The 26,126-nt window shown below is 51.9% G+C and overlaps 1 protein-coding gene across 6 annotated transcripts in view; it reads right to left on the bottom strand.

Annotated features, from left to right (window-relative positions):
• The window catches only part of TXNRD2 (thioredoxin reductase 2), a 66,638-nt gene that overhangs the window by 25,728 nt on the left and 14,784 nt on the right, over positions 1 to 26,126 (bottom strand). For 4 of the 6 annotated variants that reach the window (XM_055253624.2, XM_055253626.2, XM_055253625.2 and 1 more), the window contains 6 exons: positions 18,097 to 18,153; positions 16,803 to 16,947; positions 16,087 to 16,161; positions 13,720 to 13,798; positions 13,165 to 13,227; positions 9,332 to 9,402 (listed from right to left, as the gene is read on the bottom strand). In XM_055253624.2, coding sequence (XP_055109599.1) covers positions 9,332 to 9,402; positions 13,165 to 13,227; positions 13,720 to 13,798; positions 16,087 to 16,161; positions 16,803 to 16,947; positions 18,097 to 18,153 — 490 coding nt within the window. The remainder of the gene's footprint in view (positions 1 to 9,331; positions 9,403 to 13,164; positions 13,228 to 13,719; positions 13,799 to 16,086; positions 16,162 to 16,802; positions 16,948 to 18,096; positions 18,154 to 26,126) is intronic. The other 2 variants (XM_063623356.1, XM_063623357.1) reach the window with 1 other exon arrangement.

Here is a 26,126-nt window from a genome sequence, read left to right as displayed (position 1 = left end):
GGGGCCAGGCTGCTCTCTGGGCCTCCTACCTCATTGCTAGGGATACAGCAACACACCCTCCTGATTTCGCCACAAATGTTTGCTGTCTTTGCCACCGACGTGTACATCCCCACCTCCTACACGATGCTGACCCACCAGGCCTGGATTGGGGTGGGGGCAGGTGACTCTCCAGGCCCTCCCTCAGAGCCCCCCCAGTGCCTGGGCCTCCTGTCCTGGCACCCACAGGGCACAGGAGAAGCTCCCGTCTCAAGGGCCACCTTCAAAGTCACAGGTTCCCCCATCCCTCAGCTGCCAGCTCTGAATCAGCAACTGAAGGCACAGCTAGGAGGAGGTGGGCGCAGTGAGCACATTCCCGAGTGGGCATCCTTGACCCTGTGTGTTCGGCTGAAATCTCTCAACAAAAGCTCACGTCTCGCTTGTGTGGATGGTCATTTTGGGCCTCTTCTTGTTGTCATGAGCAAGGATTATTGACAGCATTGGTTTTCACTGTACCCCTCCCAACACTGATCAAATTATGTGAATGTTTACCCTTTGAAGAATGCAGGATATGGGAATTCAAACAGAGAACACCGTTCAGACCAGCTAAAGAAAGAAAATGCCCGAGCAAAATGAGACAGACACCAAAGCCTCCAGATCACAGGGATAGAGAGTACCCAAAGACAGGGACCTGCAGATACCTTCTTCAGGCCACTCACGGCCCAGCAGGGGTGGGGACAGACAGGAACATGGTGCAGCAACCAACTAAAGCCATGGCTGGCCACAGGAGGTCAGAGGTGCTGGCCACAGAAGTCAGGGGACCAGCTCACAGGACCTGGCAGTAGGGGGCTGGAACCACTCAACTTACCGCTACATTAAAAGACCCAGAGGTTGGGTGTGGTGGGTCATGTGTGCAATCCCAGCACTCTGGGAGGCCAAGGTGGACAGACTGCTTGAGCCCAAGAGTTCAAGACGAGCCTGTGCAATATAGCTTGTCCCCATCTCTACAAACTAAAAAAATTACTGGGGCATGGTGGTATGCACCTGTAGTCCCGGCTACTCGGGAGGCTGAGAAGGAGGATAGCTTGAGCCTAGGAGTTTGAGGCTGCAGTAAGCTGCACTCCAGCCCAGGGAAACAGAGTGAGACCCTGTCTCTAAAACAAACAAAACAAAACAAACAAAAATCAGTTTTCCATGGGATCCCAGCAGCTCCGCTCTCTGTGCTTTTTGGTGTGCAAACATTTTCCAAAGAGGCATAATAACTACTGCAGGATTAGCCTAATCACAGGGCAGGCTTTCTTGTTCAAAGTTGGAATGGGGGGAGGAAGCAGAAACAAAAGCATTAATTCAGGCCCACGAAGCCTAGGCTTAAAGAGCAATCCATCTGCCTCTTGAGCTTGAAGGCCTGCTCTCCAGAGGGAATACTCACACAAAGTGAGTCTCATGGGAGGCACCTGGCCCCTTGGAGGTCCTGCCAGCCCAGGAAATACCAGATGGGCCGCCAAGCTGCAGACGCCCCACGGAGGCAGCACAGGGCTGGGGGTGCTATGAAGGCCTCCTTCCCTGGCTTGGCTGGGACCCCGCCAGCCCCACCCAAACCCTCAGGGGCAGATGCTGGGCCGGAGCCTCTGTGTGCTGGCCCTGTAACAAATGCCACTGAAAGCCCTACCTTGTCATATCTTAGCCACAGGGACGCACACAGAGAGGTGGCGGGGGCTTTGCAGTCTGGTAACAAGCCCCAGGAGGACAGCTGGTCTCCCTATTGCTGAACACAAGGACATCCCATCATACCAGCAAAATGTGCCACTTAAATTAAATTTTCTCCCAAATGGCTGTGGTTCTTCCCAAGATAAAATGCCTTCTTCCCTCTTGCGCTTAGGAAGAGAGAAAAATGATCGCATTACCTGGCTGGCTTCCGGACTTCCTAAGGGTCAAATGAAAGCTCTTTCCATGACACACTGACAGGCAGCCTTAAACCAGCCCAAGTTATAAAAACACTCTGCCTCTCGGAGCCCCAGGAGTGCGAGGACAGACAGCAGCAGGCTGGTGGAGCAGCCTCAGAGGGTGGACAGGCCTGGCTGGCTGCAGCCCCTCCCCCAGGGGCCAGTGTGTGGGCTGGTCAGCCCCTGAGCCAGCCTGGCAGCTGCGGGAGAGGCTGGCCCCATGCTCCGTAAACCCCCACGGGGACCTGGGCAGGGGCTACAGAGCCGGCAGCAGGACCAGGCAGGCCCTGGTTGTTTCCAGGAAGCAGTACCTCTGTTATCGGACCTGAGAGGAGGCTGCGGTCTCATTCACACCCTCCGCCCCATCCCAGTGTTGCCAGCTCAGAGCACTGCTTTGCAGAAAGTGGACCTACAGACCCAGCAAGAGGGAGGACTAGAATAGAGTGACCACAATTCCCTATATTGGGGTTAGGGCACCTGAGCTCCAAAAGCTGGCACTGAGGGAGAAGACGAAGCCCACGGCCATGGGCGGGCAAGAGGCAGAGACAAGGCACACCAGCAGGGCCCAAGTCCCTGCCGGGTGCAGAGGCTTCCCGGTGGAGGCAGCCCTCCAGGTCAGGGAGTGGCAGGAAGATTGTGCGGCTGTGGGACTGGAGTTGGAGCTCAGCTCCTTGGCCCCCCTTGATTGCCAGGCCCCTCTGGGCCTCAGGCTCCTCTTGGCTGCACTTGGATCCCGACCCCCAGTGCCAGCCTCTGTAAAGGAGCTCTCCGGAGTGGGCTCACCGTCCTCGCCTTCCACGTTCCTCCACCTGCCAGGGGCTTGCTCTGTGGAATGGAAGGTTTGGTTTGCAAGGCTGCACACCCCCTCTGAGCATAGTCATTTGGGGTCCTGTGCCCCTCCGCATCCCTGCCTCCCTGCAGTGGCCATTGTTCCCAGAGGGGCTCCACTGCCTGCCCAGGGTCGCTGTACCTCCCCAGAACCCTCCTCTCTTCAACCTGTCTTGCAGTTCCAGAGAAGGAAAGACACAAGACCAGCAGAAGAGGCAAACGGGCTGGCACAAGGCGGGCATCTGCATGGCAGAGGCGGAGCAGGAGCCGACCTGGAGTCCTTCCCAGGGTCCCCACCAAGACTGAGAGGACAGCCCCTCGCGCCGGGGCGTGGCTATGGGAGTGGGGCAGCCAGAACGTCCCCCACCCCACCCCAGCGCACTCAAGGGTCCTGCTCACCCACCCACAAGCTCACACTGCTTTTTCAGGAGTTTTCTGAACGTCTTCCTCACCCTCCTAGGTTACAAACCAGGTGCTCAGCCCACTCTGGCCAACAGGTATGGCCCAATTTTGCCAGCATATGGCTGTTTAGTGAAGGGCACTGTTTAATTCTGTCCCCCCTTGACTGAGCTTGGACACAATCCCCCTACCTCTGCCATCTGTCCAGCCCTGGGCTCCCTAAGACCTGGATGCAAACAAAGGAGGAAGGGGGCTCCCAACTTGGGGCCCGAGGTGCACTGTGATGACTGAGTGGCCTCTCTGGGGCAAAAGTGGCATGGTACAACCCTGCAGGCTGGGTCCCAGACCCCACTGTGGGCACCACTCGCCAGATCTGGAGCTCCCGGCAGTGGGCCCCACGCAGACGTGCGCTGAAAGGAGTTCCTAGCGGCAGCCTGTGCCTGTAGTAGAGAGGGACGAGGGAGGCCTCGTGCATGCTGCAGAGCCCACCGAGGGCCTGGGGCCAGGGGGACAGGGAGTCTCCTTGGTGGAGACGCCAACCAGGGGACACAGTACCCACTGCAGGAGGGGAACTGTGATGCCAGGCACCCTGAGTTGCCCACCTGGCCTCCTGGATGGGACCAGGTAGAAATGTCCCACCCGACTATGGGAGGCACTCAGGGGCCAGGGGAGCAGCCCTGGGGTCCATATTAATTTCAGCTCCATTTTAAAGGCGAGTTAAAATAAACATGGGGAATATTTATAAGGCAAATAAATCTGGCAGAAACAGCCCCTCCAAGTGTGAGTGGAGGCCTCCCCTCAGCCCCAGCCCAAGCTGATAAAATACAGAAATGCTACTGTAGACCCTCCGGGCTTATTTTGACTGCAGCAGAGGAATGTAACATGTAAACACTGACTCCCATATTACACTGTTACAACTTGCATTAACAGCGCCGGACAAAAGCCGCATTTTCACAGAAGCATCGTACAGGGATATATCTCCAGCTTAATTTTTAAAAAAACCATTTCCTCACATAAATCATGCTCAGAATGAAACGGGTGACTGATACATTGCAAACACTTTTTTTCTTAAACAATAACATACCTAGATTCCTTCTAAACGAAAGAGCTTTAAAACAAATCTTCTAAATGTTTTTTTTCTGAAGAAAATAAACACTGCAGTTTCTTTCCCGAACAAAATATCTGGACCCGTGTCTTCCCAGCCGAGCCGGCTGCCCCAAGCACAGGGTTGCAGAGGAGCGCTCTCCAAGCCCCAGCCACCCTGCTAGGGAGACAGCAGGGCCAGGGTACCCAGAGCACCGGGCCCAAGCGGGCAGCCTCTGAGGGGAACAGGCGCGACCAGGGTAGGGAAAGTGCTGGGCTGCAGTGACTGTCACCGAGGATCCCAGTGCATCGAGGGGCCCGGCAGACATCCTGGGGCTGCTGGACGTCCAAGGCCATGTCCCTGCAGGTCCAGCAGACAAAGCATCCTGCAGGGGCTGGAGGGGCGTCCAGACTCCACCCAGAGAAGCCTACGTGAAAGACAACCAGAGCCACAGGCAGGACTTAGGATGCCGAGTGAGAACAGTGCTCGAGATGGGCACTGGGGCCCAGGCAACCCATCTCCACCACACCGCAGAAGAAGTGCAGCCAGCCCAAGGAAGTAAAAGAAAATCCAACTTGTGGACGCCCATGAGAAAAATACAGGGCTTAAAAAAAAAAAAAAAAAAAAAACTTGGGGGTGGGGCAGGCCTTTCTGAACATGCAATAAATCAAAAAGCCACTAAGTGTAAAAGATTTAAGTTACATTAAAAAAAACTTAAACCATTTGTACATCACACAAGTTAAAAGACACTAGAAGCTGAGAAAATCTGCACCACAAGCGACAGAGGATCACATCCCTAATACACAAACCAGCTGGAGGTAAGAAGAGATAAGAGGAGAAAAGCCAGACGTGAAAGTGGGCAAGGACCATGCTGGCGATTTGCGCAGCACACGCGGGCACGCTCACAGACACGCTCATCTCAAACGAGGCTGTGACACGAGGCTTTTCACGTAAATGTGTGAAAAGACCACTGATCACAGCAAATGCAAACAGAGTCAGATCATGTATAACTCAGCAGATAGTCAAAGATTAAAAAAACAGTCTGGGTGTGGTAGCTCACGCCTGTAATCCCAGCACTTTGAGGGGCCAGGGTGATCACTTGAGCCCAGGAGTTCAAGACTAGCCTGGGCCACATAGCGAGTCCTTGCTCTAAAAAAAATAATCATTAGCTGGGCATGGTGGCAGGCGCCTGTAATCCCAGCTACTCAGGAGGCTGAGGCAGGAGAATTGCTTGAATCCAGGAGATCAAGGCTGCAGCAAGCCACGATCGCACCACTGCACTCCAGCCTGGGCGACAGAGCAAGACTCTGTCTCAAAGATAAAAAAACAGATAACCCAGAAATTATGGCATAACAGGAAAGAGTGATTGGGGTGACAACAGAAAAACTTAAAATTTCTGCAAGAAATACTATCACCAAATCCAAAGACAAACCACGATCAGGGGGTCCAATGGAAGGCAGCAGGCAGGCAATGGAAACCAGTGCAAGCTCGGCACAGTCTCAGGAGAGTGTGGGCGCCGTGGGTAGCAGTGACCACTCTCAGGAGAGTGTGGGCGCCATGGGTAGCAGTGACCGCTCTCAGGAGAGTGTGGGCGCCGTGGGTAGCAGTGACCGCTCTCAGGAGAGTGTGGGCGCCGTGGGTAGCAGTGACCGCTCTCAGGAGAGTGTGGGCGCACCGTGGGTAGCAGTGACCGCTCTCAGGAGAGTGTGGGCACCGTGGGTAGCAGTGACAGCTCTCAGGAGAGTGTGGGCACCGTGGGTAGCAGTGACAGCTCTCAGGAGAGTGTGGGCACCGTGGGTAGCAGTGACTGCTCTCAGGAGAGTGTGGGCACCATGGGTAGCAGTGACCGCTGCCCAGGCCAGGGGTATGGGAGGAGAGGCTCCTTTCTGTTTTGTGTCTTATCAAAAAGCTGATGCCTGAGTTATCAAGGACGGGGAAGCAGGCAGATTCCATGTGTATGGAATCGGCCTGTCAGCACAAAGTGTTAAGATGGAAGGGTAGCTCCCCTCGTAAAGTGTATAAGGCCACCTCACAGCCACTAGGATGGCCACTGTCAAAAAAACAGAAAACATCAAGAAAACAGAGTTTAAAGGAAAAAATAAAAATTAAAGAAAGAAAGAAAAACAGAAAACAACACGCACTGGCGAGGATGTGGGGAGTCCGGAGTCCTCCTGAACTGCTGGTGAGAATGTAAGATGGTGTGGGCACTGTGGGAAACAGGGTGGAGGTTCCTCAAGACCATATGATCCAGCAATCCCACTTCTGGGTTTGCATTCAAAAGAACTGAAAGGTCTCCAAGAGGTATTTGCACACCTATGTTCATGGCAGCACTACTCACAACAGCCAAGAAGCAGAGGCAACTTGGGTGTCCACTGACAGATGAATGGATAAACAAAATGTGGTGTGCCTGTACAATGGAATATTACTCAGCCTTAAAAAGAAGGAAATGCAGATACAACATGGATGAAAAGAGTTCCAGACATGGATAGTGGTGATGGTTTCATGACATTATTAGTATATTTAATACTATTGAACTGTATACTTAAAAATGGTTAAAGTGGGCCGGGCGTGGTGGCTCACGCCTGTAATCCCAGCACTTTGAAAGGCCAAGGCAGGTAGATCACCTGAGGTCAAGAGTTTGAGACCAGCCTGGCCAACATGGTGAAACCCCGTCTCCACTAAAAACACAAAAATTTAGCCAGGTGTGGTGGCAGACACCTGTAGTCCCGGCTACTCAGAGGGCTGAGACAGGAGAATCTCTTGAACCCGGGAGGCGGAGGTTGCAGTGAGCCGAGATTGCACCGCATCACTGCACTCCAGCCTGGGCAACAGAGTGAGACTCTGTTTCAAAAAAAAAAAAAAAAAAAAAAAGGTTAACGTGGTAAATTTTATACTACGTCTGTTTTATCACAATGAATAATTGGGAAAATGTGTCAGAAGCACTTCTGATGGTAAACAGATGCACCTCGAAGGTTTTCACTGCAGCATTGATAATGATGAAGAGAAACTACTGAGATGCTCGTTAACAAGAGAAAGGTCAAAAGAACTACACCACATCCATTCAAGGGAATACAGTCCTGACCCCACACAAAGATGCCCCGTGAGGTGTGAAACAATGACAAGCAGAGCACATGACACACCACTCACACACATACACCCCCCCACACACACACCACTCACACACACACTACTCACACACACACACCATACACACCACTCACACACACCACACACACACCACTCCACACACACCACACACACACACCACTCACACACACACCATACACACCACTCACACACACACCATACACACCACTCCACACACACCACTCACACACACACCACTCACACACACACCATACACACCACTCACACACACACCATACACACCACTCACACACACACCATACACACCACTCACACACACACCACTCACACACACCCACCACTCACACACACACCACACACCACACACACCACACAACCACTCACACACACACCCACCACTCACACACACCACACACACACCACGCACACCACTCACACACACCACACACACCACACACACACAACCACTCACACACACACCACTCACACACACCACACACACCACACATACACACCACACACACACACACCACACACACCACTCACACACACCACTCACACACACACCACTCACACACACACCACTCACACACACACCACTCACACACACACATGCCATTCACACACACACACCACACACATCTGCATGCACATTCGGGCACACACAGAGGTAGGACCCTTTTCCACTGGTATTTTCTCCGGGGAAGGCTTGAGACTGCTATTGACCAAGCCTCTGTCGCCCTCTGGTGGCCTCTCTGGTCCCTGCCAGCATGAAGTCTCCACACCCCACAGGCAGGAGCTGCCTGGACCTGGGACCTCGGGATGGCCCCCTGTGGGAATCGGAATGCACTTAGTGACTCTGCACCTGCTCCCATGGGGAGTGAGAGCCACTCGTACGCTGCTAGCCTCCCTTCCACAATCAAGATGTTGTTTCTGAGGCCTTTGGAGTCTTTGCTAGATTTCAGGGAAACCCAATGTACACACCAGAAGACAGTGCGGGTGTTAGATGAGGGCTGGGATAGGGATTGCTGGCTCTCCTCTCCTTAATGTTCTCCCTGATGTCCTTGATGGGACCCACTGGAACCCCAGGGCTCCTGGGAACCCCATTTGACAACCACTGACCTAGATAACAAACAGCTGACTCCCTTTATATGGCATTCCTGTTATTACCTCCGAGGCAGCCACAGGACAGAGTACATCAACAGCCCTGTAGAGGGGCACAAGTCACAGGCTTATTGTTTAGTTTTGAGACAAGGTCTCGCTCTCCCAGACTGAGCGTGGTGGTGCAATCACAGCTCACTGCAGCCTCAACCTCCCGGGCTCAAGCAATCCTCCCACCTAAAGCCTCCCAAGTAGCTGGGACTACAGGTGCACAGTACTATGCTCGGTTAACATTTTCAGATTTTTGTAGGCTGGATGTGGTGTCTCACGCCTGTAATCCCAGCACTTTGGGAGGCCGAGGTGGGCGGATCACCTGAGGTCAGGAGTTTAAGACCAGCCTGGCCAAGATGGTGAAACCCCATTTCTACTAAAAATACAAAAATTAGCCAGGTGTGGTGGTGGGCGTCTGTAATTTCAGCTACTTTGGAGGCTGAGGCAGGAGAATCACTTGAACCCGGGAGGCAGGGATTGCAGTGAGCCAAGATTGTGCCACTGCACTCCAGTCTGGGCAACAGAGTGAGACTCCATCTAAAAAAAAAACACACATACAAAAAAAAACCAGATTTTTGTAGAGTTGAGGTCTCACTATATTGCCCAGGCTGATGCTGATCTCGAACTCTTGGCCTCAAGCAATCCTCCCGCCTCAGTCTCCCAAAGTGCTAGGCTAACAAGCATGAGCCACCGTACCTGGCCACAAATAACAGGCCTTTTTTCCTTCTTTTGGGTAAACCAGAAAGAAAGCCCCAGGAGCCAAGCACCAGCACAGGCTCTCAGGGCCCAGTGCTCACTCTGGTGAACAAAGAGGACCCCACGATGCACACGCAGGCCTTACGTTTTTCCAGGGGATTCCTTCAGCCAGAAGATGTCATCACTTGTGATTCCATATTCCAAGGCACCTTCGATCTGTCAAGACAGAAATGACCCCTTGGACAAGAGCTCCATTTGGCCTGTCCTGGGGCTTCCTTAAAGAGGATGCCAGCTTTGCAGAATCAACCAGAGCTGTCTCAGGGCACACATGCACAGGGCTTCCCTGCTGCCAGTCCTTGTCTGCAGGCTGTGGCCTCTTTGGGGCTGCAGGTGGCCTGTCTGCATCTAAGCTGCTACACTCCAGGGCCCGGTGCCCTCGCAGGGTACCTTTCCCCTCTGTTCCCCAGGACCCTCCCCTTGACCCTGGTTCAGAGCAGGATACGGGGCCTGAGGTGGGTACAGCAACTGCAGGGGCCATACAGGCAGACAGCTGGGCCCCCTCAAGTCTGCCTGGGTTCTGGACAGACACATCAAACAGATAGGGGCATGCAGCCCCAGGGAGCAACACCTGGGTTCTGGGAGGTCCAAACTCAGAGAGAGGAAGTGGGGAGAGAACAGGTCAGCAAATCAGGGCCAGCCAGAGGAGAGGAGGCACAGGGGGTAAGTGCCACAGGCTGAGGTGCGCAGGGACTGAGGGGCAGCTCTGAGGGCACCTGGCTGAAGCCAGGACGGACTTCACACTCTCAAGGGTTGGCCCCGGCGGGCTCTGAGCCCAGAAATCATACAGGTCACCTGAAGAGGGGCGGCCAAGCAGGTGGGAGGCCCAGGGTGAACGTCCCCTTAGCAGCTGTGAGAACAAGATGTGCTGGTGGAGGAAGCGGATCTCAAACAGTTTATGCTTCCAGTTGGCAAAAAAAATAAAGTCAAGAATTTCTCAGGTTTGCTCAAGGAAAACCGAAAGGTCTGGCAATCAAAGGGACTAAAACGCAAGCAAGCCTTGGCAGACACCCTGGGAAGGCGTGGCGGGGAGGGCGAAGCAGCCCTGAGCTGCCTGCCTCCTAAGGACCAGGAGTGCCTGCTGGATCCCCTGTGGGCCCAAAGAGCCGTCAGCAGCTGCCCGTGAGGTGCAGAGCAGGGCCGGGCCAGGCCAGGGCCCCCATGCAGGGCTGCCTGTGAGGTGCAGAGCAGGGCCGGGCCAGGCCAGGGCCCCGTGCAGGGCTCCCTGGTGCGGATGCACGTGCAGCTCTCCCTGGGGCCTCAGAGAAGACCAATGACCACTGGGCTACTGGAAAATGGCTGTGGCCTTTTTAAGCAGAACCCCCATGAGCCCAGCTGCCAGGAGATGGGATCACTTGGACCCTGTCTGCAGCAGCTGCCTTGAACAACTGCACAGTGTCATCCTTCAAAGCCACGTAGCCCTGAGCTCCACCTCTGTGCATAAGCAACCTGCCCCCACTAGAGGCTGCTGTGGCTGCCTGGCGGCCAGACAAGTCCCATGGCCTGTAAGGACTGGGGGTGCTTGTGCTCCTCGGGGCTGCTCCTTTCCCTGTTTCCACAGTAAGCACAGGACGAAGTGGACGCTGGGGTCACATCCAAGAAGCGGCAGAACCTCCCCTTGCCCTGCCTCCACCGGACTGCCCCTGGGTCTAAGTCAGAGGTGGTGTGGCCTCCAGGACGAGAGAGCTGTGGTCTTCAAGAGCTTGGCTGCAGCCTACTTAGAGGCTTGGAGCAGGCAGCACACGGTTCCCTGGGAGACCCGTGAGGACTGGTCTCAGCCAAACCTCTCTGCACACCCCCAGCCCATTTGCTTTCCCTGCCGCAGCTGCCCCCCAACCCCTCACCCCGGGGCCCCTTCAACTCTGCCCCCACAACCCACAAGACTGGGCCAGGAGTTATTCACCTCTCTGTTAAAAACAGCGATAAAACTGGCAAGAACTGTGAGATTCAGAATTATGGAAATTAACCACAGGCTTGCAGCAACACAGGGAACATTTAAAGTCAGGAAAAACAGCTGAAGCTGAGTGAGAATGGGAGCTCCAGGGTGTTTTAACTCACTCTGGTCCCACTCCCACCTCAGCGGCAGCCCTGAACAGTGACATGTCAGAGAGAGCAGAACTCAGCTGGGGTCTTTCAAATCCCCCTGCAAAGAAAAGTCAGAGTCAGCATCTATAGGGTCATCTTTATCCAACTTCACTGGAGCTCAGCCAGGGCTAAAAGCCTCACTCTGGGGGCATTTGTCTGAGGTTTTCTTCTCACAGCTGCCTGAGGGGACAGGTAACAGTTGGAACCAAAAACAGACTGCCCAAAAAGCTTCAAAGGAAAAGCCCAAGTATGAGATGTCCGCTGGAGCTTTGAACGGTTCCAGCATATTCCTGGGAACCTAGGCCAGGCACACACACGGCACTGTGCACACATCAGGAAGGACCAAGGAGGTCCTGAACCCTCACCTCCAGCTGACCTTGATCTCTGCAGAGGCAGGAAGTGAAGGCTAGGGCAGAGCTGTCTGCTGCCTGCTGAGTGTGGAAGGCATCCCCTCCAAACGCACACAGAGCCCTCAGCAAAGACCGGGAGAGTTCTTAGTTTAGGGAAATCTCCATGCAGTTCTTAGCTGACCACTAAGCTAACCAAGTAAAGACTTCAGTGGCCACATACAACAAAGAATAAGAGTCTACAAAGTCAGTTCCGAAAAGTCACCAAATAAGCAGCTGTAACAACAGAATCCTGGGGCAGAGGGAGAATCTGGTTTCCAAAGTTACCGCATTAAATTATTTGAAATGTTCAGCTTTCAATAAAAAAATTACAAGATATGTGAAGAAACAAGAAACCATGACCCTTACACACCGCTGGAAGGAATGTAAAATGCAGTCATTGTGGAAAACAGTATGAGGCTCCTTGAAAGGTTCCTTGAAAGATTCAACATAAAGTTACCACATGACCTGGCAGTTCTGCTCCTAAGTGTAACCTAAGAGAAGTGAAAACTGAAATCCACCAAAAAACTTCTTTGCAGATGTTCACAGCGGCACTATTCATAATAGCTAAAAAGTGGAAATAACACGTGTTTACCCAAGCAAGTAGATAAACAAAATGTGGTCTATCCATACAATGGAATAGTATCTAGCCATAAAAAGGAATGATACTGACACATGCTACAATGTAGGTGAACCTGGAGGATGTTATGCTCAGTGAAGTAAGCCAGTCACTAAGGGACACACACATACGAGTCACTAAGGGACACACACGTACCAGTTACATGAGAAGGACTTACGTGTACGATTCCACTTACACGAGGTACCTAGTGTTGTCAAGTTAATAGAGACAGAAAGTAGGTGGTGGTTGCTAGGGGCTGGGGGAGGAGGCGCTGGGGAGTTGGGTTTAATGGGAATAGAGTTTCAGTTCAGGGATGATGGAAGCAGTTCTGGCAATGGATGGTGGTGATTGATGGCCGCACAGCTCTGTGAATGTACTAAAAACCACTGAATTGTACCCTATAAAAGGCAAAATTTTATAGCGTGTGAATTTTATTTCAAACTTTTTTTAAACTGGGGCCGTGAAGGAGGAAGATGAAGAATGAGGCTTATATCCTGAATGTTCCAACATTCTGAGGCTGAAAGGAAAAGGAATCAGCAATGGAGACTTAGGAAGCAGGATCCTGGTGTGGAAGGGGACAGATCTAGCGGGGCAGGGAGAGAGCAGAATGAGAGCTGTCCTGAGGATCTGGCAGCATGGAGGGCACTGGGGACCCCACATTTCAGCACTGTGGATTCAAGAGAATTGGAAAGCAGAAAGTGATGACAGTGAGTATAGGGGGAAAGGGTGTGCAAGCTGCTGCTGTGGGAAGCACGTGTGTAAAAGCATATCCCTCAAAGAGGCCGGGAATGGGCCAGCACAGCAGGGACGCTGTGTTCTGGGGACACTCACGTGCGTGGGGTATCTCGGCCGCCCTCCAGTAGCAATGATGATGTGGTCAGCTGATAGCAGAATCTGAGAAGAAAAAGAGAAAGCCGTGGGTCAGATAGGTGCATGGTGATCACCCCACCAGAGGGCCTGAGCACCACAGACCTTGGCCAGCAGTTCCCACAGCCCCTGCCCTGCAGTGTGCACCCTTGGCCAGCAGTTCAGAGGCCCTGTGGAGCTGGAATCCCATCAACCGCCCGTCAGCCTGGAGGGAGAGGGACAGGCAGAAAGGACAGGGAGATGTTCTAACTCCAAGCACTTCAAGGCACTCTCAAATCCCAAAAAAATCCTGCAAAGAGGGTGTGGTCACCAACCCTGTTACCATGTCACTCCGAGCAGCAGGGCAGCAAATTATTTGATCATGTTAAAGACAAGTGCCCAGCCTCAAAAGAAGCCACCTTTTCGATTCCAGCAGCACATGTTACTGAGAACAGCACCCAGGCCAAACACAGCTGCAGTTGGTGCCCAAGGTCTGCAGAAGGGTCCACAGGGAGCCACACGGGTAAGTCAGATGCTCACCTCTTTCCCACCTTTGGCAACGCCGCAAACCGTGTGCTCGTCAACAAAGCTGGCTTTGATGTTAAAGTACTTGACTTTTCTGAAAGATAAAGATAAGATTTTCAAACATTTCCTCTGCAAATTAAACCCCACCAACTGGATCAAATAGGGAGCACTGGTAAAAGTGAGCTCCACCCCCAGCAGGGCCTGGTGCTGTGGCTCAGATGGACCAAGAGGTAAGCGGCAACCACGCTGAGAAGCATGGAGGGGATATGGGGGCACCTCGCCTGTCCCCCAGGGATCCCAGGGACATGTTAACCACAGATGTCAAAGCACGGACAGAAGCCAGCTCAGCACAGTCCTGAGAGGCCACGTACAGCCCTGGTGTGCAGCAAGAGGTGGCTGGACCTCTCTTGGGGACAGTCCTCATCACCCACACATGTTCCAGCAGGGAGCTGTGGTGCCCACCAGATGGTGTCACCTTCTGACTTCAGGGGTGTGGTAACACCAAGAGAATGGGCACGACAAGGCTGGCGAAACGGTGGCTGGGAGCATAGTGCACAGAAACAAATGACCCACGCTTTCTTCTTATTATTTTTTTTTCTGAGTCAAAGTCTCACTCTGTCACCCAGGCTGGAGTTCAGTGGCACGATCTTGGCTCACTGCAACCTCCACCTCCTGGGTTCAAGCCATTCTCTTGCCTCAGCTCTTGCCTGAGCCTCCTGAGAAGCTGGGATTACAGGCTTGCGCCACCACACCTGGCTAATTTTTGTATTTTTAGTAGAGATGGGGTTTCGCCATGTTGGCCAGGATGACCTCAAGTGATCCACCCACCTCAGCCTCCCAAAGTGCTAGGATTACAGGCATGAGCCACCGTGCCCCACCCTTTTTTTTTTTTTTTTAAAGACATCCTCTCACTCTGTCACCCAGGCTGGAGTGCAGTGGCACGATCATAGCTCACGGCGCCTCATCTCAAGTAACTGGAACTATAGGCATGGGCAACCACACCTGGCTAGTTCATTTTATTTTTTGTAGGGATGTAGCAACAAAACTATGTTGCTCAGGCTGGTCTCCAACTCCTGGGCTCAAGTGATCCTCCCACCTCAGCCTCCCAAAGTGCTAGGATTACAGGCATGAGTCACTGCACCCGACCAGCACTTTCTAATGACAAAAGGACCATGCTGCAGCAAGGGTTCTGGGAAGGCTCCGCCTCCCGCTTGAGCCTGCCTTCTCCCCACTGGCAAGCCTGTGCCTCTATGGGCTGTCTGAGCTGCGTGAAGTTCCTACAGCAAGAGTCCTTCAATCACCTCGACAGCCAGGAAGCAGCCGTGGGACACAGCCAGGCAATGCTCATGGCAGCACTTTTCAGAAGAGTGAAAAAGCAGAAACAGCCCAAGTGCACCCCAGCCTCCTTCTGCAGATGACTCCGGAGCAGGCAGTGGGCTGGGCCTGTTTGGTGCCCGCCCAGGAGCTGCCCAGGGCAGGGAGGAAGGAGGGCAGAGCCTGCTGCCCCCAGGAAACTGTACCAGGGGATACAGAGCCCCACAGAGAAACACAGAAACGCCACAACACAGTGTGGCTTAGCTCCCTGGATAGGGGAGAGCTCGTGAGGCCCAGGTGGAGGGCAAGCAGTTGGCTTCCTGGCTCCACTTTCCTAGATTTAGTGGGCACAAAACTGCTGCCTGCTGTGAAGCCCCAGGAAAACCCGCCCTGGGGCCAAGCAAATGGTGCATGAGGAGAGCCACCAGACCTGTGCAGGACCACTGTCCCCTCCACAGCCCCGGGAGAAAGGCTGGGCCAGAGGCGGTACCAGTTTCAGGCATCTGCTGTGCTGGCAGCTGAGCCCCAGGAGAAGGTTGCAGGCCGGGGGAGCGTCGGCCTCTGTGCCGGAGATCCCCCAGGGGCTGACAAGAACGGTGACCAAGTAGGGACATTTACTCCAGCGGAAAGCACCAGGCCCCTGCACCCACACCCAAGGAGCTGGAGGTGTGCAGTAAGAAGGGGGTTCACGGGGTGGGGGCTTGCCACTGGGATGGCCGTCACCACGTATCAGCCCCAGGCCCAGCCACGTCCACGCTCTCTGGCCTGAGGCCTCCCAGCCCCAAGCGCTTCCTCCCTGTGCAGCCCTGGGCTCTGGCCATTCTGCCAGTGTGGCCTCACTCATTCCTTGACAGCACCTCCAAGCTCTGCTCAGCAGCAAAGGGCAGACTCCCCTTCCCCTGCAGTCACTCCCATCTGCCCCTTGTCCTCATCCCCACCCATGAGCAGGACGTGAACCCCCAGAGCCTACCAGAGCATGCTCTGCACAGTAAGTAAGCATGTGTTCAGGCACGGAACGCCCGAGAGAAGGCCCAGAGGGCGGCCCACTCCTAGAGAGAGCTTCAGTACCTGTCCTGAAGCTGGACACGGTGGCCCCAGTTCAGGGATTTCACGTGGTTTTGAACAGCTTCTGCCATCTTCCTCCTGTGAAGATACAAAACAAAATGTAAAAGCCACAACACAGATGTTAGCTGCAGGGCCTCACAATGGACTATTAGATTCAAATGGTACATTCATAGAAATATCAAAAAACAAGAGTGCTTTTAAAGGTGGCAAAACATGACATCCATCCCTGCGTGCCACCACCTGTCCCAGGCTCGGGGCTGCGGACCTTTGGACTCACAGAAAACAGGGGCTCTGACCCACGGCTCTCCAGATGCAGCTGCTCTGTGCCCCAAAGGCTACCCACTGCAGGCAGAGGCCTATCTGAGCCACTGTGTGTGTGGCTGGGCCACGTGGTCTCCTCCCAGAAGAGCTCAGCTGAAGCGGCCTCCCACCCGCACTCCTGGCCTTGGAGATGCACTGTTCTTGGTGGGGCTGTGCTGTGCATGGCTGTAGCATCCCTGGGCTCCCCGCAAAGGGGAGCAAACCCTTCCCCAGTGACAACCAAAACTATCTCCAGACATTCCCAAATGTCTGAGGCAGACAGCGCGGAGTCGCCCCTGGCTGAGAAACCCATCCTACAGCGCACTCCCCATGAGGGTTCATGGAGGATAAGCCTCCTCTTCCTCTTCCACCCAAGAGTAGAAGAAAAGCACTGGAATGCCACGGCACCAGGTCCTTACCAGTCATGCGGCACAGGCTGGGCCACCTCCCAGCCATAGTGGGGGGCATCTCGGATCAGGCCTCCCAGCAGTGCCGCCTGGTGCATCAGCTTCTTGGGGATACAGCCCACGTTGACGCAGGTGCCGCCGAGGCCCCACCGAGTGCCTGGGACGTGGGCAGAGCACACTTGAATTTATGTTCAGGTGACGGCTGGAGGCTTCCCTATTCTTCTAGAGTGTTTGGAATTCCTTTAAGTTGCTTTGTAACTCTAACAGAGCCCAGCTGACATGCCACAGGAATCTGCTCTCTATAACTATACTCAAAAATGAAAACAGCTTTTTTAAATTATCATTTATTTATTTATTTATTTGAGATGGAGTTTTGCTCTTGTTACCCAGGCTGGAGTGTAATGGCGCGATCTCGGTTCACCCCAACCTCCGCCTCCCGGGTTCAAGCTATTCTCCTGCCTCAGCCTCCTCAGTAGCTGGGATTATAGGCATGCGCCACCATGCCCGGCTAATTTTGTATTTTTAGTAGAGATGGGATTTCTCCATGTTGGTCAGGCTGGTCTTGAACTCCCAACCTCAGGTGATCCACCCGCCTTGGCCTCCCAAAGTGCTGGGATTACACGTGTGAGCCACCGTGCCCGGCCTATTTTTATTTTTAATTAAAAAAAAATTTTTAGGCTGAGTGTGGTGGCTCACACCTGTAATCCCAGCACTTTGAGAGGCCAAGGCAGGCGGATAACCTGAGGTCAGGAATTCAAAAACAGTCTGGCCAACATGGTGAAACCCTGTCTCTACTAAAAATACAAAAATTAGCTGGGCATGGTGGCACATGCCTGTAGTCCCAGCTACTCAGGAGGGTGAGGCACAAGAATCACTTGAACCCGGGTGGCAGAGGTTGGCAGTGAGCCGAGATCGCACCACTGCACTCCAGCCTGGGCGACAGAGCGAGACTTTCTCAATTAAAAAAAAAAAAATTTAGAGATAAGTTCTCACTCTGTCGCCCAGGCTGGAGTGCAGTGGTGCAATTATAGCTCACTGCAGCCTCGAACTCCTGGGCTCAAGTGATCAAGGCCTGCCTTGGCTTCCAAAAGTACTGTGAGTACAGGCGTGAGCCACTGCACCTGGCCAGAGTCATTTTCGATAATGATGAAGAACTTTAAAGTAATGATGAGTGAAACAGGACACTGTCCAGAGACCATGGACAGCAGGGCTGAAGGACTTTGGTGTCAGCTGCCCTCTGTACAGAACTGGGCCCACCTCCCACCTCCTTCCCCAGGACACCCGGCTCCCATAGGGTACTGCCTACCTTGGGGAGAAGGTTCCACGTAGTCCACCACGGCCACCTTCCTTCCCAGCTGAGCGGCTGGAAGGATAAGGAGAGCAGCAGGTGAGCATGGGGAGCTGGCTCAGGACTCAAGAACAGGCACTCCTCGGGGCTTGTGAGGTCCAGAAGAGCGTGGACAGGGCCTGGGCCTGTGGCTGCCCACACAGTGGCTGAGCTGAGTAATGCTAGGGACCCCTGATCCGCCTCCGCACTCTGGCCCGCTGAGCTGCGCTGCCTGTTGGCTCTGCATTGAGTCTTCCAGCCTCTTTCTGCCACTGCTTACCTAGCTGCGCTGCCCACAGGCAGGAGCCCTGAGACCTCTCAGGGCCCGCAGCCGTTGTACCATCCACCCCTCACAGTGCTGGCATCAGCCCCACCTGCCCCTGCACGTTCACGTTCACCATAAGCCCAGTGCCCACCCAAGCATCCCTGGGTGGCATCCCCCAGGTAGCCACTCACCGGGAATGGCTCCTGACTCAGAGGCTCTCCCTTGTCCCTTCCCATCCCAGCCGGAGCCCCCTAGGTGGGTATTCGCTGCCTCACTCTCAGGACCAGGACACCAAAGCTCAGGAGAAGTGACGCAGCAGCCCCAGGGTGGGCCAGCCCCAGAACAGGAGCCGAGACCTGACTGCAAACCATACTTCCTGCTGCAGAGCCACCCAGTTGCCCTCCCAGCCATCAGCGGGGCCACCCAGGGCCACAGGTTCTGGGGCCAACTCAGAAACCATTAGCCAAGACCGGGCATGGTGGCTCACACCTGTTATCCTAGCACTTTGGGAGGCTGAGGTAGGTGTATCACTTGTGGTCAGGAGTTCAAGACCAGCCTGGCCAACATGGTAAAACGTGTCTCCACTAAAAATAAAAATGAAAAAAATTGGCCAGGTGTGGTGGTGCAAGGCTATAGCCCCAGCTACCCAGGAGGCTGAGGCAAAAGAATCATCTGAGCCCAGGAGGCAGAGGCTGCAGTGAGCGGAGATCACACCACTGCACTCCAGCCTGGGCAACAGAGCAAGACTCTGTCTCAAAAAAGAAAGAAAGAAAGAAAAAAAAAAAAAACATTAGCCAGGGCTAATTTCAAGCTTCCATTTGCCCGGGCTTGGGCACTGCATCAGCAAACTTCAAGCCTTGGACTTGACTGCCTCCCAGTGCACACATAAATCTCGTGAACCCTAAAATGCCAAGGAAAGTGTTTGATTCATGGCTATTAGAAAGCAAGATTAGAACAAAGTTTTGTAAGAGTTCGTTTTTAAAATCCATTTTGCTTGGCTGGGTGCAGTGGCTCATGCCTGTAATCCCAGCACTTTGGGAGGCCGAGGTGGGCAGATCACAAGGGCAGGAGATCGAGACCATCCTGGCTAACACGGTGAAACCCTGCCTCTACTAAAAAATACAAAAACAAAATTAGTTGGGCGTGGTGGCGGGTGCCTGTAGTCCCAGTTAGTCGGGAGGCTGAGGTGGAAGAATGGCGTGAACCTGGGAAGTGGAGCTTGCAGTGAGCTGAGATCGCACCACTGCACTCCAGCCTGGGCGACAAAGCGAGACTCCATCTCAAAAAAAAAACAAAACAAAAAAACATCCATTTTGCTCACTGAATTAATAATGGGATTCCCACGCTCAATTTAAAAGCTCAGGCCAAGAGGGATGCTTCAAAAAGCTAATGTCACCCAGGCGTGGTGGCTCACGCCTGTAATCCCAACACTTTGGGAGGCGGATCACCTGAGGTCAGGAGTTCCAGACCAGCCTGGCCAACATGGTGAAACCCCACCTCTACTAAAAATACAAAAATTAGCAGGGCATGGTGGCAGGCGCCTGTAGTCCCACTTACTCATGAGGCTGAGGCAGGAAAATTGCTTGAACCCAGGAAGTGGAGGTTGCAGTGAGCTGAGACTGTGCCACTGTACTCCAGACTGGGTGACAGAGTGAGACTCTGTCTCAAAAAAAAAAAAAAAAAAAAGCTGATGTCCACAAGGCACAGTGGCTCACGCCTATAATCTCAACACTTTGGGAGGCCACAGCAGGCAGACTGCTTGAGTCCAGGAGTTTGAGACCAGCCTGGGCAATATAGCAAAACTCTGTCTCTACAAAAAATACAAAAATTAGCTGGGTGTGGTGGCATGCACCTGTAGTCCCAGCTGTTCGGGAGGCTAAGGTGGGAGGATGGCTTGAGCTTAGGAGGTGGAGGCTGCAGTGAGCCAAGATTGTGCCACTGCACTCCAGCCTAGGTGACAGAGCAAGACCCTGTCTCAGAAAAAAAAAAAAGCCAGTGTGTAACTCCCACATCTGACCATGATGGAGCAGCAGGGCCCAGATTTACCCTCCCCCTGAAGCAACCCAAAACCCAGGTAAAATGCATGAAACAACGGGCTTTCAGGTACTCCATGTCAGGCAACAAAGGACCTAAGAGAGAGGAAACAAACATGGTGAGCCCTGGGGAGTCTCCAGGACCCAGAACTGCAGGCCGGGGGAGATGGAGGGAGTCCAGCACAGGAGAGGGCTGAGAGCTGAGGGAGACTGAGGCAGCCAGAGGTCATGCATAGAAGACAATGAGGAGGGGGCTGCCCAGGGAATCTGGGAGATCTGATCGGCGCATGTGTCTTGGGAAACTACCTGAGACCAGACAGAACCACCTGGAAGGACTGGAAGGGACAGTGCCCACACAGGGCAGGGGACAGTGCCTGTTCCCAGAAGCTGGACTGGGAAAAGCATATAATTCCTGGGGTGTTGGGTCATGCCCTAGTAGTTGAGAATCATTAGCCCTAGACTGGGCACTGCTCCATACCCACCTAACAAATCTTTTGCAGAAGACCCAAAAGGATCAAACTGACTCTTCATAACTGCATCCCAGAACAGAGCTCAAAAATAGTGTTTCTAGAAATACAAAAATGCCCAGAACCCAACAAGGTAAATTCAAGTGTCTGGCATTCAACCAAAAATTACCAGTCACACAAAGAAGCAGGAAAATACACCTATAAAGGGGACAAAAAAAAATCAGTCAATGGAGACTGACTTGGAACAGACGCAGATGTCAGAATTAGCAGAAATGATCAATAAAACAAGTATTCTAACTATTCCATATTTTTTTATTTTTATTTCTTTGCTTAGATGACTCACTTCTGTGCCCCAACTCCACCTTATCACATATGATAAACTATCTGTTCATGTGTCTGTCTCGGTAACTAGACTGCAGAACTCCGTGAGTCAGGGGCTTTGGTCCTGGTTTGTCTTTGTTGTTCCAGGTCCTGGCCCAGAGCTTGGACCACATTAAGTATTCGAATAGTTTGTTGAAGAAATTAACATGTTAAAAACAAATCTTTCTCACAGAACACTGTTCCTCCTTCAGTGTTCAAGATCCCAGACCTTTCGGTCCCTTTTTACCTACTTACTCCCTACCAAAAGTTCTCTCTCCTTCGACTCCAGGGTGGTTTTATAAACCTCTTATGCATCTCAACTTGCACTATATGGTAGCTACTTCTCACAGCCACAGACTTTTGGTGTGGAAAGGATCTTTTTTTCTTTTTTTTTGAGATGGAGTCTAGCTCTGTCACCCAGGCTGGAGTGCGGTGGCATGATCTTGGCTCACTGCAACCTCCAGCTCCTGGGTTCAAGCGATTCTCCTGCCTCAACCTCCTGAGTAGCTGGGATTACAGGTGCGCACCACCATGCCCGGCCAATTTCTTTGTATTTTTAGTAGAGATGGGGTTTCACTATGTTGGTCAGGCTGGTCTTAAACTCCTGATCTCATGATCCGCCCACCTCGGCCTCCCAAAGTGCTGGGATTACAGGCGTGAGCCACCATGCCTGGCCGGGAAGGATATTATATGCAATTTGTTCTACTTACTTACCTGAAGTTTGAGTCTCCTTCATAACATTCTCACCAAGTGCTCACCTATGCCTGGTGCCTTTGTCTGGGAATATACTGCCTTCCCAAGTGGCCATTTAATTTTGGGAACTCTCCCAATATAAAATTCCTCCTCATATTAATTGGAAATGTTTTCCTGTAACTGTTAACTATCTCCACCCCCTCTCCCACATGCCCACTCTTTAAAATTTAAAACTATTTTTTTTCCTTTCCCTTTTCTCTTTTTGAATTCCTTCGATGATGAGTTTCAAGGATAGATTCCTTCAGCTAGGATAGTTTAGGTCAATTCTCTCCAAATGACCCACCTTCTCCAAACCTCTGTTCAGAAGGGATCTCGATGCTCCCAGTAGGAAGTCTGAGGCCCTAAAAATGGGCAGCTCTCAACCTGTCCTGGCTCTGGGCTGTATCAGCCTTGAACTCGGTCACGTCAAACATCTGACTTATAGAAGCTAACACAGCAGACTGGGTGTGGTAACTGACACCTGTAATCCCAGCACTTTGGGAGGCTGAGGCGGGCAGATCACCTGAGGTCAGGAGTTTGAGACCAGCCTGACCAACATAGTGAAATCTTGTCTCTACTAAAAATACAAAATTAGCCAGGTGTGGTGGTGGGTGCCTGTAATCCCAGCTACTCGGGAGGCTGAGGCAGGAGAATTGCTTGAACCCAGGAGGCAGAGGTTGCAGTGAGCCGAGATGGCACCACTGCACTCCAGCCTGGGCAACAAGAGTGAAACTATGTCTCAAAAAAAAAAAAGTTAACACAGCATTCACTGAAACCCCTGAGGCTTTTTTTTTTTTTTTTTTCAAATCTTGTGGACTTGTGAGTGGTACAACTGCAGCTGCCTTGCCTGGTAGCTTGGGTACCTGGTTTGTGGGTCCAAGTGTAGGTCATTTGGGTAGACTTGATTTTTTTTTTTAATTTAAAAAAAGGCTTTTTTTTTCTTTTAAAGAGACAGGGTCCCACCTTGTCGCCCAGGCACTGGTGTGCAGCAGTGCGATCACAGCCTGCTTACGCCTTGACCTCCTGGGCTCAAGCGATCCTCCCAGCTCAGCCTCCCAAAGTGCTGGGACCACAGGCACACACCACGCCCAGCCCTCAGTGGTTTTGATGGATGAGTGTATCCCCAGACCCTCCAAAGGGGAAGACAGTGCCTTATCTCTCTCCTTCTTCCACCAAGAAGGCCGCAACTGGCCTTTTAACCTTGATCCAAGCGAGGCTGAAAAGCAAACAGGGCGTTCATCTTCATCCTTTATAGCCACATAGCCACATCTCCTGCCCACAAACAGATTCCACCACCCCTCGCACCCTAAGGCCCAGCCTCATCAGCCGCAGTATCTTCACCTGGCCTTTCACACTGAAGCAGAAGGGGTGACAGTTTACTTTCAGCTGCATGGTCTCCATCATACCTGTAGACCCAACAGCCGAGATTCCCCTCCGACCCTTCTCCTCAGCTCACTGCCCCACTAGCCATTCTGCATGTTCAAACAGTGCAGGAGCAACACGGAAGATATAACCAAAGGCTCAAGCTGGATTGTAGAGATGAAAACTACAATACAGAAGATGAAAAATACACTGGACCGGATTAATGGCAGGTCAGATGTTGCAGAATCTTTTATTGGTGGGTTTGAAAACATAGGAATAGAAACTATCCAAAATGAAACGCAGAGTGAGAAATGTTTCTAATGAAAAGAGCATCAGTAGGTTCTGGGGAAGCTTCATGCAGCCTAATATACATGGAATTAAAAGTCCCCACATGTCAGGGGAAGAGGGAGGGACAGAACAATTATTTGATAAAATAATGGTCAAAAAATTTCACAACTTCACAAAAACTAAAAATTCATAGAACCAAGAAGTTCAACAAACTCTGGCAAAACAAATAATAATAACACAACAACATCAAGGCACACCATAAGTAAAAACCATTGCTCAAGGCCAGTGAAAAGAGAAAATCCTAAAAGCAACCAAGACACACTACAGGGAAACTAAGATAAAAATAGTAGCGGATTTCTCACTGGAAACAATGCAAGCCAGAAGTCAGAGGGGCAAAATTTTTACAGTACTGAAAAAAAAAAAGGGGAGGGGCCAGGCATGGTGGCTCACGCCTGTAATCCCAGCACTTTGGGAGGCCAAGGCGGGCGGATCACAAGGTCTGGAGATCGAGACCATCCTGGCTAACATAGTGAAACCCTGTCTCTACTAAAATCACAAAAAAATTAGCCGGGCATGGTGGCATGCGCCTATAGTCCCAGCTACTCAGGAGGCTGAGGCCGGAGAATGGCACGAACCCAGGAGACAGAGCTTGCAGTGAGCCAAGATTGCACCACTGCACTCCAGCCTGGGTGACAGAACAAGACTCCATCTCAAAAAAAAAAAAAAAAAAAAAAAACAACAACAACAAAAGAAGGCAAAATAAAGATGTTTTCAGACATACAAAAGCTGAAGGAATTCATTACCCCTAGAGCCATATTACAAGAAATGCTAAAGGATGCCCTTATGATAGAAGAAATATACCAGATGGAAATGTGGATCCTCACAAAGGAATGAAGAGCACAGAAATACATGGGTGAGTATGTGAGATTTTCTCACACGACTTAAGTATATTTTAAACAAATATAATAATGATGTATTGTGGATTTATAACATGTAACAGTAAACACATGATACAATAACATAGAATGAAGGTTAGGAGGGGTGGAATAGATGTATGCTCTTTTAAGAGTAGACTGGCAAGTTAAGGTACATGCCATAAACCCTAAAGCAACTCAAAATAAATCAAAGACCTAACTGTAAGAGCTTGAACTATAAAAAGCTTAGAAGAAAACACAGGTGTAAATCTTTGTGACCTTGGATTTCTTAGCTATGATACCAAAATCATAAGCAACAAATGAAAAAAATAGATAAATTGGACTTCACCAAAATTTAAAACTTTTGTGGCACAAAGGATACCATTAAGAAAGTGCAAAGAGGCCAGGCATGGTGGCTCATGCCTGTAATACCAGCACTCTGGGAGGCCGAGGTGGGTGGATCACCTGAGGTCAAGAGTTCAAGACCAGCCTGGCCAACATGGTGAAACCCCATCTCTACGACAAGTACAAAAATTAGTCGGGTATAGTGGTGTGTGTCTGTGGTCCCAGCTACTCGGGAGGCTGAGGCAGGAGAATCACTTGAGCCCGGGAGGCACAGGTTGCAGTGAGCCAAGATCACATCACTGCACTCCAGCCAGGGTGACAGAGCGAGACTCCATCTCAAAAAACAAAACAACGGTGGCTCACACCTGTTAATCCCAACCCTTTGGAAGGCCAAGGTGGGCGGATCACTTGAGAGGTCAAGAGTTCGAGACCAGCCTGGCCAGTATGGTGAAACCCCGTCTCTACTAAAAATACAAAAAATTAGCTGGACATGGTGGTGCACACCTGTAATCCCAGCTACTTGGGAGGCTGAGGTGGGAGAATTGCTTGAGCCCGAGAGGCGGAGGTTGCAGTGAGCCGAGATGTTGCCACTGCACCCCAGCCTGGGCAACAGAATCAGACCCTGTCTTCAAACAAACAAAAACAGCTGAAATGTCCAGAACAGATACATTCATGGATATAGGAAGTAGATTAATGGTTGCCAGGGGCTGGGGAGAGGTGGGAAGAGACTGACTGCTAATGGGTACAGGGTATTTTGGGGAGAAACTAAAATGTTCTTGAATAACACAGGTTTGAACTGCACAGGTCCGCTCATACATGGATTTTTTTTTTAAATTGTTAAACATACATTTAAAAACACAAATTTTGGCCGGGCGCAGTGGCTCATTCCTGTAATCCCAGCTGTGATTGGGAGGCTGAGGTGGGCGGATCACCTGAGGTCAGGAGTTCGAGACTAGCCTGGCCAACATGGTGAAACCCCGTCTCTACTAAAAATACAAAAATTAGCTGGGCGTGGTGGCAGGCACCTGTAATCCCAGCTACTCGGGAGGCTGAGGCAAGAGAACTGCTTGAATCCGGGAGGCAGAGATTGCAGTGAGCTGAGATTGTGCCATTGCACTCCAGCCTGGGTGACAAGAGCAAAACTTGGTCTCAAAAATATATATCTATTATCTCTCCATGTCAGCAAGTTCCAAATCTGTAACCAAACTCGGACTGGAAATACAGTACTCAGCTGGGCGTGGTG

Source organism: Symphalangus syndactylus, chromosome 18 (genome assembly GCF_028878055.3).
Source record: "Symphalangus syndactylus isolate Jambi chromosome 18, NHGRI_mSymSyn1-v2.1_pri, whole genome shotgun sequence".
In the NCBI taxonomy this organism is placed as follows: Eukaryota; Metazoa; Chordata; class Mammalia; order Primates; family Hylobatidae; genus Symphalangus; species Symphalangus syndactylus.
This window is presented reverse-complemented; position numbering and strand designations above follow the sequence as displayed.